At 40.7% G+C, this 14,658-nt stretch overlaps 1 protein-coding gene across 3 annotated transcripts in view; it reads right to left on the minus strand.

Annotated features, from left to right (window-relative positions):
• The window catches only part of LOC137379102 (cadherin-18-like), a 226,941-nt gene extending 223,994 nt beyond the window's left edge, over positions 1 to 2,947 (minus strand). For all 3 annotated transcript variants that reach the window (XM_068049786.1, XM_068049797.1, XM_068049807.1), the window contains exon 1: positions 2,670 to 2,947. In XM_068049786.1, coding sequence (XP_067905887.1) covers positions 2,670 to 2,891 — 222 coding nt within the window. In that variant the 5' untranslated portion in view covers positions 2,892 to 2,947. The remainder of the gene's footprint in view (positions 1 to 2,669) is intronic.
• Between the last annotated feature and the right edge of the window lie 11,711 nt (positions 2,948 to 14,658).

Raw genomic sequence — 14,658 nt, forward strand, 5'->3', positions numbered from 1 at the left:
AAAGATGTGCTTGGATCAGGTGTGTTTATCTGAATTGCAAATCAAAATAATCTGGGTGCAAATCTTTGTCTTTAAAACCAATACCTCATTCAATCTGATGTTCAGCAAGTCAGGTTAAATAAAAACAGAAAATTATTAGCTAATCACTCAAAGTGTTGCCAGCAGGAGTTAAGACCACATGTTAGTCTTCAGGGAATAACTAAACCAAGTACCACTTTCAAATCATACTTTGAATCCTAAACACTACTGGGAAAATACAATTACAGTACGACATGTTTACCTAGGCAGAAAAATAGGTGCAAAGAGGATTAATTTCTTCCGCTGAGATATCTCACACAAAAAGGATTACATTTTTTAGATGTGTTCGCATCTCTCTGTAAAACGCTTTGTAGATTAGTTTTATTTGGTCCACTAAGATTAAATGTTTCAGTGGACTAGAAACTTATGTTTTAATCAAATAGGAGTTTACCTGGAACTCACTGCATTTGATGTTGACTGGTGTGCACTGAATTAACTCGTTCAGTACATGTGGCAAATCTTCAAAATTGTTGTCATGAAAAATACTGGAAAGCTAAAGAAATCTTTGTGATCAGTAGCTGACTTTTGATCACCAAATAACTCAAAATCAACTCAAATAGTCCAAGTCATTAGCTGTGGATAGATGCATGTCTCACAGCTACAAAGTATTTCACCAAGGCAGTGCTCATAATAAGTTCCCCCATACCAATGAATGGCAATCTAATTTGTAAACTAAAGCACTCAAATTGTCTATTTAGCAATTTCTAAGTAAAATCCACTACACCATCCACTACATCAATAGATTAAGCCAACTGCAGAGCGGAAAATATTTTCTAGGAACGCAAATGCACATCAACTTAAGGAGAGTGCAGGGAAAATGGATTTTCTTTTAGGTCAAGGGACACATGTAATTAAACAAACAGCAGGATGAGAAAACTTTAATTCTCCCAGCACTAAAGGCAAATAACTTGAGCATAGTGTTTTAAACAGGGTTACATTAGTCTGTGCAAAATGATTGGAGGAAAGAGCAGAGAAAATGACAAACTAATTATGCAGAACACATCAATATCATTCAAGTTCTTGTAAATTCCCGTAAAAAAGCAGATACCTTTATTCCCCTTCACTGTGATAATTGTAAACGATTTTAAGCACGGAACAAATTATTTTCGGGAGGAAGAAATGTTAGGAATCCTGCAATAAGGTCTTGTTACCAAAACAAATAAAGTCTGAGGGCAGTGATGGCATTCCAGAATATCCCACTTTAGGGAATATAACAAATATAATGCTAACATCATTCATATCCACACTTGTAAGTGCTGTCAGATCATCCAATTCAAAAATGAATTTATTAGAAAATGCAAACAAATCATGATAAGAAATAAATTTAAATTAATATTCATCACTTTCTTCATTTTCTAAATTATAACCAATACCTGCAGGTGAATTTATACGACACGAAAGATTATCCGAGCAACCTCAACTGGTTCATGGTACAGTCCTGTCATTCAAGTACATGAAATCCATTATTCTCTTAAATATTTACCATCACACCAACATATCATTTTGTTATATTACTGAGTGTAGTTACTCTGTTGATAACTGCTTATTCACTGGTGAATATAGAAATTGTTACCATGATGAATGTTAACCCAGTTTGCCCAACTGCAGCACTGGATCACTATTCCTGCCCAATTAACCAGTGCTGAGAAATTATACATTCAACAGGTCCAATAAACAAAACTCAGTTGACATCTGGCCTAAAACTACAATCACCAATGTAAAATATCAGTTGCTTCCTCTCTCAAGTACAATATTTTACTGTAAAACAAATTAAAGTTCTTGTGCAAAGAAGTTTATGTCTATAACTTGGCATGAGAAAATTTGAACATGAAGCCAAAAAAGCAGGATGATCATTGAATTTAGAGCAACCACATAGAAATTGCTTTGGAGCAGGTATAGAATAATGTAACAACATTGCACAGGTGAACCCATTGGAGCAAGAAGTGATTATAGAATCACCCAGTGCAGGAGGCCATTCAGCCCATCGGGCTATGTGAAAGAGCTATTGAATTAGTTCCATTTGCTCTGCTCTTTCCCTGTAGCCTTTCAAATTTTCCTTTTCAATTATTTATCCAATTCCAATTTTGAAAGTTACTATTGAATCTGCTTCCACTGCCCTTTCAGGCAGTACATTCCAGATCACAACAACTCACTGCATAAAAAACATTCTCCTCATCTCCCCTCAGGTTCTTTTGCCAATTGTCTTAAATCCATGTCCTTTGGTTACTGACCCTCCTGCAAGTGGAAATAGGTTCTCCTTATTTGTTCTGTCAAAATAGCTTCAGATGTCACACGAATTTGGAGCAATTGCACTCAGGCGCATAGGTGTATGCCAGTGCTTTTCCATAAACCCTGTTTTATTAAAGCTTTAGGAGTCTGTGATTGAACATCTATGTGGCAGGTAGGATTGGGCACAGGGCTTGGTCTTTTGTTTATGGAATGAGGTTAAGAGAAAAAATGTGGGATGGGTATTCTTCAAAATGGGACACCCGAGAATTTATTAACGATATTTGAATTCTCACTATGATGTGATTTCAAAGTAAAAAATATAGGGAAGCAATTGTTTTTAATCTAAGAGCTGAATCCTTTACCTTGCCCACGTACTGAGCTTCTGGTCCTATGTGTTCTTCTAAAACAAAGAATTGGTTCCAGACCCAACCACGCTTGGGACGATGATGCACTTGCTTCTCTCCCTCTAGGTGCTTGCTTTGATTTCTTGCCTCCTTTATTGAGTTCTGGACAGATGTTGTGAAGCAAACAGAACCAAGGCAGAGCAGCACGGGACACAGGGAAAGAGTGGGCGGAATTTTCATTGTGAGACCAAGTCTAGTTTGATCCAAATTCCTTTGCTGTTGTCAGATGTTTTTCTAAGTGTAAATCTGGCACCAATAAATCCAATATCAGAAGGCAACCCGAAGAGATCTTGGTAATTCCATGGTTTGATTACCCACTGGGGAAATGTCAGCAGTTATTCACATGATGGAAAAAATATCCATTAACCAGGATGTTGATGTTCTGTAGGTCTCATCAAATCTTCCTGTGACTTAACATGTTAGACCTATTGAGAAAATAAGCAGAAATAATAGCTAATCATTATAATCAGAAAAGCAAATTCCTTCCACTGACTCATATACCTGAGGCATTTAAAAAGCATTCATGTGCTTACCATTATCTGACACCCGAAAACAGATTGTAAGGCTGAGTCCTGGAGCACAATCGCCAGAAACATCATTAAGAACTTGATTGTAGCAAATTCACTGAGACACAGGTTGAGTAAAGAGAACACCATGCATGTTTTGGATTTGTTTTTATGTTTAATCTATTAAGGTAGGGGTCTGCAACCTACGGCTCATTAAGGACTCGTGCGGCTTCCAACCTTGATCAATCAAACCCTTTTTTACAGTAATTAAATGGTTTACTTCATTTTTTATGAACATTGTACTTGTGAGAAAGTATCATTCAATGAGCAACTGTTTTGTGAAAATCTATAAAACATTGTTAAAATGTGTCTCTGTTTTGCTTTTCATTATTATTAGCATTTGAATAACAGCATTGCAACTTTTAAGATATTGTGGTTTTTGACTAAATTTTAAGAAAAAGGTTCTTCTGGTTATTAAGGTTGTCAAACTTTGCATTAAGGTGTCAGTGTTGTGATTTAGTAAAAACATTCCACAATGTCCACTTTAGACTGTTAAGGCTTGAATTATTCTCAGTGACTTTTACTGAAGAAAATGTGCTTTAAAAATCCTGTAGAGAGAATGTTACAATTAAATCAAACGGTGAGATTCAATTCAACTTGCATAGCAAGATGCAAATATTAAGGAAAATGTCATTACATCCCATATATACAAATTGGGGGGTTTTATTTTAATTTAAAAAAAGTCAACAGATGAAACTCTCCGCTGAACAAAGGCGGTGTTATGATGCATTAATCAGAAATTGGAAATAGATACAACAATTTGTATACGTATATAGCTCCTTTAATGTTAAAGAACATCCCAAGGCACTTCACAGAAGTTATCAAACAAAATCTGACACCGAGCCACAGAAGGAGATATCGTTTCCCCACCCCCCAGCATACCGATCCCCCTCACCTCCTGATCGCACCCACGCCCGACTTCTCTGATCATGACTCCCCCTCCACTGATCACCCTCACCCCCCAATAGCCCTTATTCCCCTCTTGATTACCGTCCCCAACCCCCAAATAGTTCTCACCCCTTCCTCCCAATCATTCATCACCCACACCCCGGATTAACCTTTGGGCCTTGGGGCTCGCTGACACTGGTTAGCCCCCGAAAGGCCAGCTGTGTTTGAGGTGTCTAATTGGAACCAACTTTCCTGACTCATTGTGATGAGGCCCAAGGTAAAATTTAAGATGATCCTCTCTGTGACTCTGCATTCCAGAACTTGGCAGCAACTAATTTGCAACAACTACTTGCAATTATATAGCTCCTTAAATTCGTAAAACATCCCATGGTGCTGCGCAGGAGCAGTATCAAATTGCTTTAGCATCATTGAAGAACTGGTACAAGTTGTCATTGCTTTAAATCACCAAACTGTTTTGAAAATGTTTCCAACTTTGGGCCAAATGTCTATGCATGAAATTTGGTCACGGATATTGTCTTGAGGAGATTTGATATCACACACAAATCATTAGCTCCTACTTCTGAACAAGACGAAGCTTGTACAGGAGCTCCGAGCAAACTGGCATCTTGTTAGGCCAAGATTAGACAATTCATACCAAGCACTGGTCTCCTCCAGAGAGTACCTGCAGGGCAGGATGTAGATTGTCACAACTTTCATTGCTGGGTGCCTATATAGTGCAATCAATAATTTTCCAAAGCAGTGTTCACAGCAGAAACTGGCTGTGGTATTTGATTCCTGATGAATAACAAACAATGGAAACTGGGCCAATCACCATTCTACCTCGTGAATGGGATTTTTGTACAAATCTGTAGCCAGTCTGGTAAATTGCACCAATTTTGCTTCTGCACAACTGACAAATCTGTGGCAATGGAATAAATCTTTAGCACTTTTATTTAAAAATAAACCAATTCACCAGCCATCATAAAAAAAGTTTACATATAAACAATGTGATGATGTTTCCATGAAACAATCATTTATTTATATGGGAATTACATCATCATACACGGTCACGAAAATGTGCTATGTCGAATTATAATTTTTTTAATTCACTGGCTGGGAACCTGAATTAAATTTATAAAGGAAGAGAAAGAGATAAAAGGTGACTCTGCTAGCAGTTAAGATGGCCACCCCAATTTTCATCACTATACTCCATATTCTTTTGCATCAAGGTGGAGACGACGTGTCTGCCCAGTCCCCTCGAGAACAATGTCCTGGGGAATTCAAATGAACTATCTATCCTGCTCCCATTCGCAAGACATTAAGGCCATCATGTGGACATTAAACTAGTGCAGATAAACCACTCAAACCTAATCACTTGAACAATGGGACCCTAGTTGTGAGAAGGGAATTCCTAGCCATGGACTGATTAAGTTGCAAAAGGGAATATACACTGGTAACTAGCATGTTGAAGTACTGCATGATGGCCATGTAATAGGCCCACCATCTGTGTGCTTAAGCTGGTGTTTTCTCAGCAGCAACAAGACAAGCAGCTAGACACCAAGAGAAGACCCAAGTGGGGTCCCTTCCCCCTCTCTCTCCAACACACCTTGCAAGCTTCGAACCCTGCCTATTGGCCATAACCACCTAGACATATCACTGCTGCAGACAGAGACCCCTGGAAGGAAATCATCTGCATTGCTGTCTCCAGGAGAACAACCAAATCTACATCTTTAAACCAGAAGCCTTAGGACCACCAAATTCAGCCTGACGCCAGCCAAGTCACCAACCTCCACAGATGATATACCCCTTTTTATTACTCCGGACTCTAATTCGACCAATCTATCCTTCTCCACTATGTAACCTCTGTGTGTATGTGAGACAGAAAGTTGAAGTGTAGTTTATTGTTTTACATTGATCAGTTTTTTTAGATTTAGAGATACAGCACTGAAACAGGCCCTTCGGCCCACCGAGTCTGTGCCGACCATTAACCACCCATTTACACTAATCCTACACTAATCCCATATCCCTACCACATCCTCACCTGTCCCTATATTTTCCTGCCACCTACCTATACTAGGGGCAATTTATAATGGCCAATTTACCTATCAACTTGCAAGTCTTTTGGCTGTGGGAGGAAACCAGAGCACCCGGAGGAAACCCACGCAGACACAGGGAGAACTTGCAAACTCCACACAGGCAGTACCCAGAATTGAACCCGGGTCGCTGGAGCTGTGAGGCTGCGGTGCTAACCACGGCGCCACTGTGCCGCCCTTTAAGTACAATAAAGCTAACCTCTTTCTTTGTTAAACTCAAGAAAACCTGTCCAATTGGTCCTTTTCATGATAGCACACAAATAGTTAAACACACATTGAATTGGCAAGAATATCCACTTTAAAAAAGAAATAAACCTGTTGTGGTAAAACAAAGAGAGGGAAAAGAGGGAAGCCCTTTGACCCCTCTTCACCTGACTGTAGCATACACAAATATATCAGATTTTTCTGAGGACTGTGTAGAGCACAGGGTTAGATAGCAATTGTTCACTTCTGGGATCTGAGATCCGGGATCAAATTTATCCCGAGCTAAGAGGATTTAAGTTTCATCAGTTGTTATCTATTTTGGACTTAGATGAAAAATTCAGCAAAATTCAGTTCCCAATGGGTATGTATGCTCGGTATAAAACTGCCACAAAACTAGTTACGTCACACAGAGATAGCTGGGAAATATTTTCCACATCCTAAGACGCTTTACAGGAGCAATATAAAACAAAATTTGACACAGAGTCACATAAGGCATTATTATGGCAGACGACTAAAAGCCTGGTCAAAGAGGTAGGATTTAAGGAGCATCTTAAAGGAGGAAAGAGTGAGGTCAAGAGATGGAGAGGTTTAAGGAGGGAATTCCAGAGTTTAGGGCTCAGGCAGCTCCACCAATGGTGGAACAATTAAAATCATGTCATCTAACCATGCTACCCTATCGAAGGCTCAAAAACCAGACTCAAGAAATTACTTCTAGCTTTACACACATTTAAAAATACTGCCCAATGTTCTGATGGACAACATCAGATGGGGGGCATAAAGTTAGTGGTATTGGATCAGCCACCAGTTTAAACAACTCGCTGAATATTACTTTCCACTGAAGTTGGCAGGTGGGCAATATAACGAGCAGCATTTACATCCCTGACAAAGTTAAACATTATAGTCCTCCTGATAGTTTCTGCACCTTCCATTTAGCTCAGCATTTCAATATAATAGGTCCTTTATTTATCGATCCTCTTTGTTATTCAAAACAGAACATGGTAAAACAGCCTTCTACCCTTTAATTCCAAGCAAGTAACTATTGTGAATTACAACAAGTTGAGAACATGTAGGGTTGAATTTTACTAGCCCTCTAGGGATGGGCTGGGAGGCAGGGGGAGGTGACATAAAATGGTGAGGGAAGGTGGGTGGTAGAGTGCCCGTCACCTTCCTGATGCCAGGGAATGTTAACAGTGGTGGGAAAGGTTGAGAACAGCCATCCTGTCCAGAGGCCAATTGACACCTGAAATGTAATAAGTCCTTTCTGTTGTCTGATGCAACATAAATGAGATGCATGGAGTCCAGTTGGTTGATGATTTCAAACAGCTAAACTATTACATCCAGTACAGAGCAAACTATTTACAGAACCTTACTCTAGGTGTTACAGTTGCAGAGTAACGCTGGCTTTGAGTCACATGACTACATCCTGGTACATAGCTCATGAGCATACTAAGATCTTAAAGGCACATCACTGTTAAAGGCAGTCACACAACATCCCCTTTCTTTTCAAAGATAAGTCTTGTATGCTACAATTAAAAAAAAACATAAAATTAGATATCAAAGTTATTTACACAGGTATAGAGATTATGAAATTTACAAGTATAGAACCTTAAGAGTCCATATATCGTTTCGGTGGTTTGACAACTCTTCCAGATCTGGTTATGGTATAACCTTCTGGAGCTGTGGATTTTATCCTTGGTTGTTTTGGGTTTACAGGTATGTTTTCAATGTGGTATCTGTTGTTCTGTCACATCCTCATCGTTGAAGTGTGTTCTTTCGAGTTCACTGCAGTTTTGTACACTTCCCTTAGTTGGCTTCGGTTCCATCTCAACACCACTCTGCTAGATGTTGTAATCTCGTAGGACCTAGGCTCACTGCAAAATCTGGATACCACTGCTGGTAAACATGTTCTCATTGTGACCTTTTGTCCTACGTGTAGTTGAGGTAGTTCCGTCCCTGCATGTCAGTCATGTACCATCTTCATTCTCCCTTGCTTTTCGAACAGTGTCTCCTGTATCTCTGAGAATTTGGACAGATGATGGTTTGGCAGAGTCATTCTTACTTGTCTGCCAAACATGATCTCTGCTGGTGACGGGAAGCCCATATCCATAGGTGTAGCTCTGAGGTGGAGCATGGCAACACAAAAATGTTGTTTTGTTCTTCTATACTTCAGGATAAGTGATTTAACTGTGCGAACTATTCGCTCAGCAAGACCATTAGATCTAGGGTAACATGATGAGGACATCATATTGTTTACACCCCATTTGGCGCACATATCCCTGAAAGGTTTGCCTGTATATTGGGGCCCATTGTCAGAAATGATTTCTTCAGATGCACCGAATAGACTGAATATGGAACTCAATGTGTAGGATGTAAATGTGTTGGAGGCAATACAGAGAAGGTTTACTAAACTAATACCTGGAATGGGCAGGTTGTCTTATAAGGAAAGATTGGACAGACTAGACTTGTTTCTGCTGGAATTTAGACGAGTAAGAGGCGACTTGATTGAAACATATAAAATCCTGAGGGGTCTTGACAGGGTGAATGTGGAAAGGATGTTTCCCCTTGTGGGAGAGTCTAGAACTAGGGGTCACTGTTTAAAAATAAGGGGTCGCCCATTTAAGACAGAGATGAGGAGAATTTTTTCCTCTCAGAGGGTCGTCAGTCTTTGGAACTCTCTTACTCAAAAGATGGTGGAAGCAGAGTCTTTGAATATTTTTGAAGCAGAGGTAGATAGATTCTTGATAAGCAAGGGGGTGAAAGGTTATCGGGGTTAGGTGGAAATGTGGAGTAATCAGTTCAGCCATGAACTTATTGAATGGCGGAGCAGGCTCAAAGGGCCGAATAGCCTACTCCTGCTTCTCATTTGTATGCTCGTATGTGTCTGTAATGGCTGTGCTTAAAGTGTCTGACAACTGGAAATTTGGAAAAATAATCAGTGACTAAGATGAAGTCATCTCCATTAATGAAAAAATGTCAATGATGATTTTGGACCAAGGTACTGATGGAATCTTGTGAGGGTGTAAAGGCTCTTTGCACTGTTATGGCTGGTGGCTCCTAGCCCTTTCTGTGAGGTGCAACTTCCAGGATTGTTTTCTTCCTTGGATCATAGTACTGCAGGGTACAGGTTTCTCCTGACAATGCTTGTTTGAGAGATTCAAACATATGCTGATGGTCCTCCTGCCATACAAATGGTACGTCTTTCTTTAAAAACTCTCTCAGCAATGATGCTTTGTCAAAAAAATTTGAATGTATGGTGCCAAGAAGTTGAAAAATCCAAGACATCTCTGTAGATCTTCCTTGTCTTGTGCGGTAGGCATCTCCCTTACATCTTTGACTTTTCCTGGGCTCGGTTGGATTCTGCAACCGGAATAGATAGAGCCAAAGAAATGACTTACATTCACCTGGCACTTCTTGCCGTTAAAAACGAGCCCTTCGCGATGAGCTACTGCCATCAGTGAAAGAAGATTTCGCTCATATTCTTCCTTGGTTTTGCTCATTATCGCACTACCATTGGCAGTGCATATACATCCAGGCTCATTTTCTATAATTCTGTCCATATGCTACTGAAACAGATCTTGACTGACGGATAAGCCAAAGGGTAGTCTCTGGAAGCAATATCTTCCAAATGGTATCCTGAAGATTGTGACTTCTTGAGATTCCTTAGCTAGTTGTGCGGACAAGGAAAGAAATTGCTGGGGCCTTGACAGAAATCTTTGCATCCTCATTGACTACAGGTGAGGTCCCAGGGGACTGGAGAATAACCAATGTTGTTCCTTTGTTTAAGAAGGATAGCAAGAATAATCCAGGAAATTATAGGCCGGTGAGCCTTACATCAGTGGTAGGGAAATTATTAGAGAGGATGCTTTGGGAAAGGATTTACTCCCATTTGGAAACAAATGAACTTATTAGCGAGAGGCAGCATGGTTTTATAAAGGGGAGGTCGTGTCTCACTAACTTGATTGAGTTTTTGAGGAAGTGATGAAGATGATTGATGAAGGAAGGGCAGTGGATGTTGTCTATATGGACTTTAGTAAAGCCTTTGACAAGGTCTCTCACGGCAGACTGGTACAAAAGGTGAAGTCACACGGGATCAGAGGTGAGCTGGCAAGATTGATACAGAACTGGCTCGGTCATAGAAGAGAGAGGGTAGCAATGGAAGGGTGCTTTTCTGAATGGAGGGATGTGACTAGTGGTGTTCCACAGGGATCAGTGCTGGGGCCTTTGCTGTTTGTAGTATATATAAATGATTTGGAGGAAAATGTAGCTGGTCTGATTAGTAAGTTTGCAGATGACACAAAGGTTAGTGGAGTTGCGGATAATGATGAGGATTGTCAGAGGATACAGCAGGATATAGATCGGTTGGAGACTTGGGCGGAGAAATGGCAGATGGAGTTTAATCCTGACAAATGTGAGGTAATGCATTTTGGAAGATCTAATACAGGTGGGAAGTATACAGTAAATGGCAGACCCCTTAGGAGTATTGACAGGCAGAGAGATCTGGGCGTACAGGTCCACAGGTCATTGAAAGTGGCAATGCAGGTTGATAAGGTAGTCAAGAAGGCATACGGCATGCTTGCCTTCATCGGTCGGGGCATAGAGTATAAAAATTGGCAAGTCATGCTGCAGCTGTACAGAACCTTAGTTAGGCCACACTTGGAATATTGCATGCAATTCTGGTCGCCACACTACCAGCAGGACGTGGAGGCTTTGGAGAGGTTACAGAAGAGGTTTACCAGGATGTTGCCTGGTCTGGAGGGTATTAGCTATGAGGAGAGGCTGGATAAACTCGGATTGTTTTCACTGGAACGACGGAGGTGGAGGGGCGACATGATAGAGGTTCACAAAGTTATGAGTGGCATGGACAGAGTGGGTATTCAGAAGCTTTTTCCCAGGGTGGATGAGTCAGTTACTAGGGGACATAGGTTTAAGGTGCGAGGGGCAAAGTTTAGAGAGGATGTGCGAGGCAAGTTCTTTGCACAGAGGGTGGTGAGTGCCTGGAACTTGCTGCCGGGGGAGGTGGTGGAAGCAGGTACAATAGCGACGTTTAAAAGGCATCTCGACAAATACATGAATAGGAAGGGAATAGAGGGATATGGGCCCCCGAAGTGCAGAAGGTTTTAGTTTAGACAGGCATCAAGATTGGCGCAGGCTTGGAGGGCCGAATGGCCTGTTCCTGTGCTGTACTGTTCTTTGTTCTTTGACCAATATCCATGTTTAGCATCCAACTTGGAGAAGTATTTGGCTCCTGTGAACTTGGGATTCAATTTCCCTAATGTCAGAATCTTGTGGGGGCATCTCTTTAGGGAGAGGTTTAGCCATCTCGGATCTAGACATACCAATTGTTCCATCCTTCTTCAGTGCACACGTAATTGAGCTGCACCAGTCTGTGAGATGATGACAGATGATACCATTGCATTCTATGTCATCTAACACGTGCTTAAGCTTTTCTTGTATGTGCACGCTGAACTTTCTTGGATGGTCATTTGACAGAATTGCATCATCTCTGAGACGCAGTATGGCATTTCCTTTGAAATCTCCTATGGTGTCAAATCTGTCTGGGTACATTTGTTGTAGTTCATGGGCTGACTCAATGCAGATACCCTTGGTCTCTTCTGCTGTAATGGATAACTTGGTGACCTCATGGATGGTCATGATGTTGAGGTCGTGACATTCTGGTAGACCTGCCACTGCTGGTCCACTCATGTCTAACAGATAGAAAACTTATGGTTTCCATGCTGACTTGCCCATATCTGCATTGCATTGGTAGTGTGCCACTGCAAGGGATGGGTGACCCATTGTATGTGGATAACTTTGCAATTGTCTTTTGTATAAATGATTTCCAATGACTCCGGGATATATCCTTCCGGACAGGTAGGATATTTTCACTAGCTCCAATGTCAGTCTTAGCCCTGAGTGTATGTTTGCCAGCTTTCTTTGATGTTAATACTTGTGATGTTAATTATGGTCAAAGTTTCCATTGTTTGACTTCATCAACATGATGCATCAGATTCACAATGTAGAACGCCTGCTTCTCTTTTGATCAAGAATCGCTTCTTTCTGAGTCTTGTCTCAGGTCTGTTTCACTGTGGACTTAATGTATAGGCTTACATTTGCACAGGCCTCTGGAGCTCTCATTGCTGCTGTTGCCCTGTTGTTGCATCTGGCTTCTGTTTGCTTGTGTCCTACTGTGACTTCTGGCTGCATCTTTGGAGCCAGATTTCTTGCATAGGTGGGCCTATTGTCCTTTTGCACCACACATCTTGCAGAGGTCTTGAAATGCAGGACAACTTCATGGTGAGTGGGCACCACACAGCTTGCTTGCTCTTTTTGATCTGATTATCATGCAGATATTGTTGGCTGTACCTAGTGCTTGCAGGTGCTGTTGTCCAGCTACAATGAGGAAAAAGAAAGGTCAAAGCATTGACGTGCTGCTTGAAGATTGCAGGAAATATCAAGTCATTGTAGCTACTCCATTCGACACTCTGACAGTTCAGTTTCAGAGAAATCATATTCTTTGCCCTTACTACAGCATCTACTGATGAATTGGTCTATTGATTCCTGTGGCTGTTGCCTATAGGACAACAATTCCAGCCGGTGAATTCTAAAATTCACTCGTAATCAGAGTTGATCTCTCTGGTTTTCTTCAGATAAGGCAGAGGTATTGATTCTGTGTAACCCCTCATTTCCAACTGCTGTTATTATTTTTACAGCCTGCTTCTCTGGTTCTGTAATCACTTGGTCGGTGAAGCATAATTACATTCTTTGTTTGAAAAGCTTGAACTTAGATAGGATACCAATGGCTTTCCAGTTCATGCTGAGAAATTTGGTATCCATCTTCCTCCTGTTCTTGTGCTTAAAACTTGTTTTATGGCTTGTTCTATGACTCTGCACTGTTTCCCCTTTAAGAAATTCTCTGTTGTTTAGACTAGTTGCTTAGATTGAAAGGAGCAGGTGTTTGGTCATGTTCTGTGTTTATCTTGCTTGCTGCACTTAAGCTGGTCTCTTTACACAGCTGTTCAATAGGCAGATCAATTGTTTTTTTGAGTTTGTTTATGTTATTCATGCTTGAATGGGTTAATGGTATTTTTAGAGCTGTGGCTGCATGAATGAAAGCTCTTATTCATACTCAAGTGATTTAATGCATTTTTCTTTGGCTTTGGCTGCATGGATGAGGATTCTGCAGTGATCGGGACTTTCCCGTGCTTTTTCTAACAGACGCCTCCTGTAATGGTACTGATTTCGATCACCATGGGAAAGGAGTCAGGTCTTCCCCCTTTTTTTAATGGACCCTTTACAAAACAAGTCTAAGCACTTCAAAACTTGTTTTTTTAAAGCAGTATCCCTTGACTGTCGGCAAGGGATAGACTCACCCGATTTACTTGCAGCCTGTCATTTTGTGCTCTGTCTTCTCCAGTTTTTTTTTCCTGTCTACTGTTTGAGCCAGTATTTCTGTGCAACTTTCTCTCTTTTGGCTGTAGGGAGGTCATTTTCAAAGCTGTGTTACCCGTGGTCTTCACTTAGATTTTGTCTTCTCACCACAGTTGCCACCATGTAATGAGTTCTTTATGTTGTTTGATGCAACATAAATGAGATGTGTGGGGTTCAGTTGGTTGAAGATCTCAAACAGGTTTATTAACAGCTAAACTATTATATCCAGTGCAGAGCAAACTATTTACAGAATCTTACTCTCGGTGTTACAGTTGCAGAGTGACTCTGGCTTTGAGTCACATGGATATATCCTGGTACTTAGCTCATTAGCATACAAAGATCTTAAAAGTACATCACTCTTAAAGGTGATCACACAACATCCCCTTTCTTTCCAAGGATGAGGATAAGGGCTCGGCCATTTCGGACTGAGATGAGAAATTTCTTCACTCAAAGGATTTTGAATTTTTGGGCTTGTCTACCCCAGAGAGCTGTGGATGCTCAATTATTGAGTATATTCAAGACAGAGGTCAGTAGATTTTTGCGTACTAATGGAATTAAGGGTTCTGGGGATCGGGTGGGAAAGTGGAGTTGAAGTAGAAGATCAGCCATGATCATGTTGAATGGTGGAGCAGGCTCGAAGGGCCAAATTACCTACTCTAGCCACTACATTTTACGTTCTTATATTTTATAACATTTTAAATCAATGCTATCATTTGGTGATTCATCATATTTTTTCCACCAAACTGACAAATAGAGATTAAAACTATA

The sequence above is a fragment of the Heterodontus francisci genome, chromosome 2 (assembly GCF_036365525.1).
Source record: "Heterodontus francisci isolate sHetFra1 chromosome 2, sHetFra1.hap1, whole genome shotgun sequence".
Classification (NCBI taxonomy): domain Eukaryota; kingdom Metazoa; phylum Chordata; class Chondrichthyes; order Heterodontiformes; family Heterodontidae; genus Heterodontus; species Heterodontus francisci.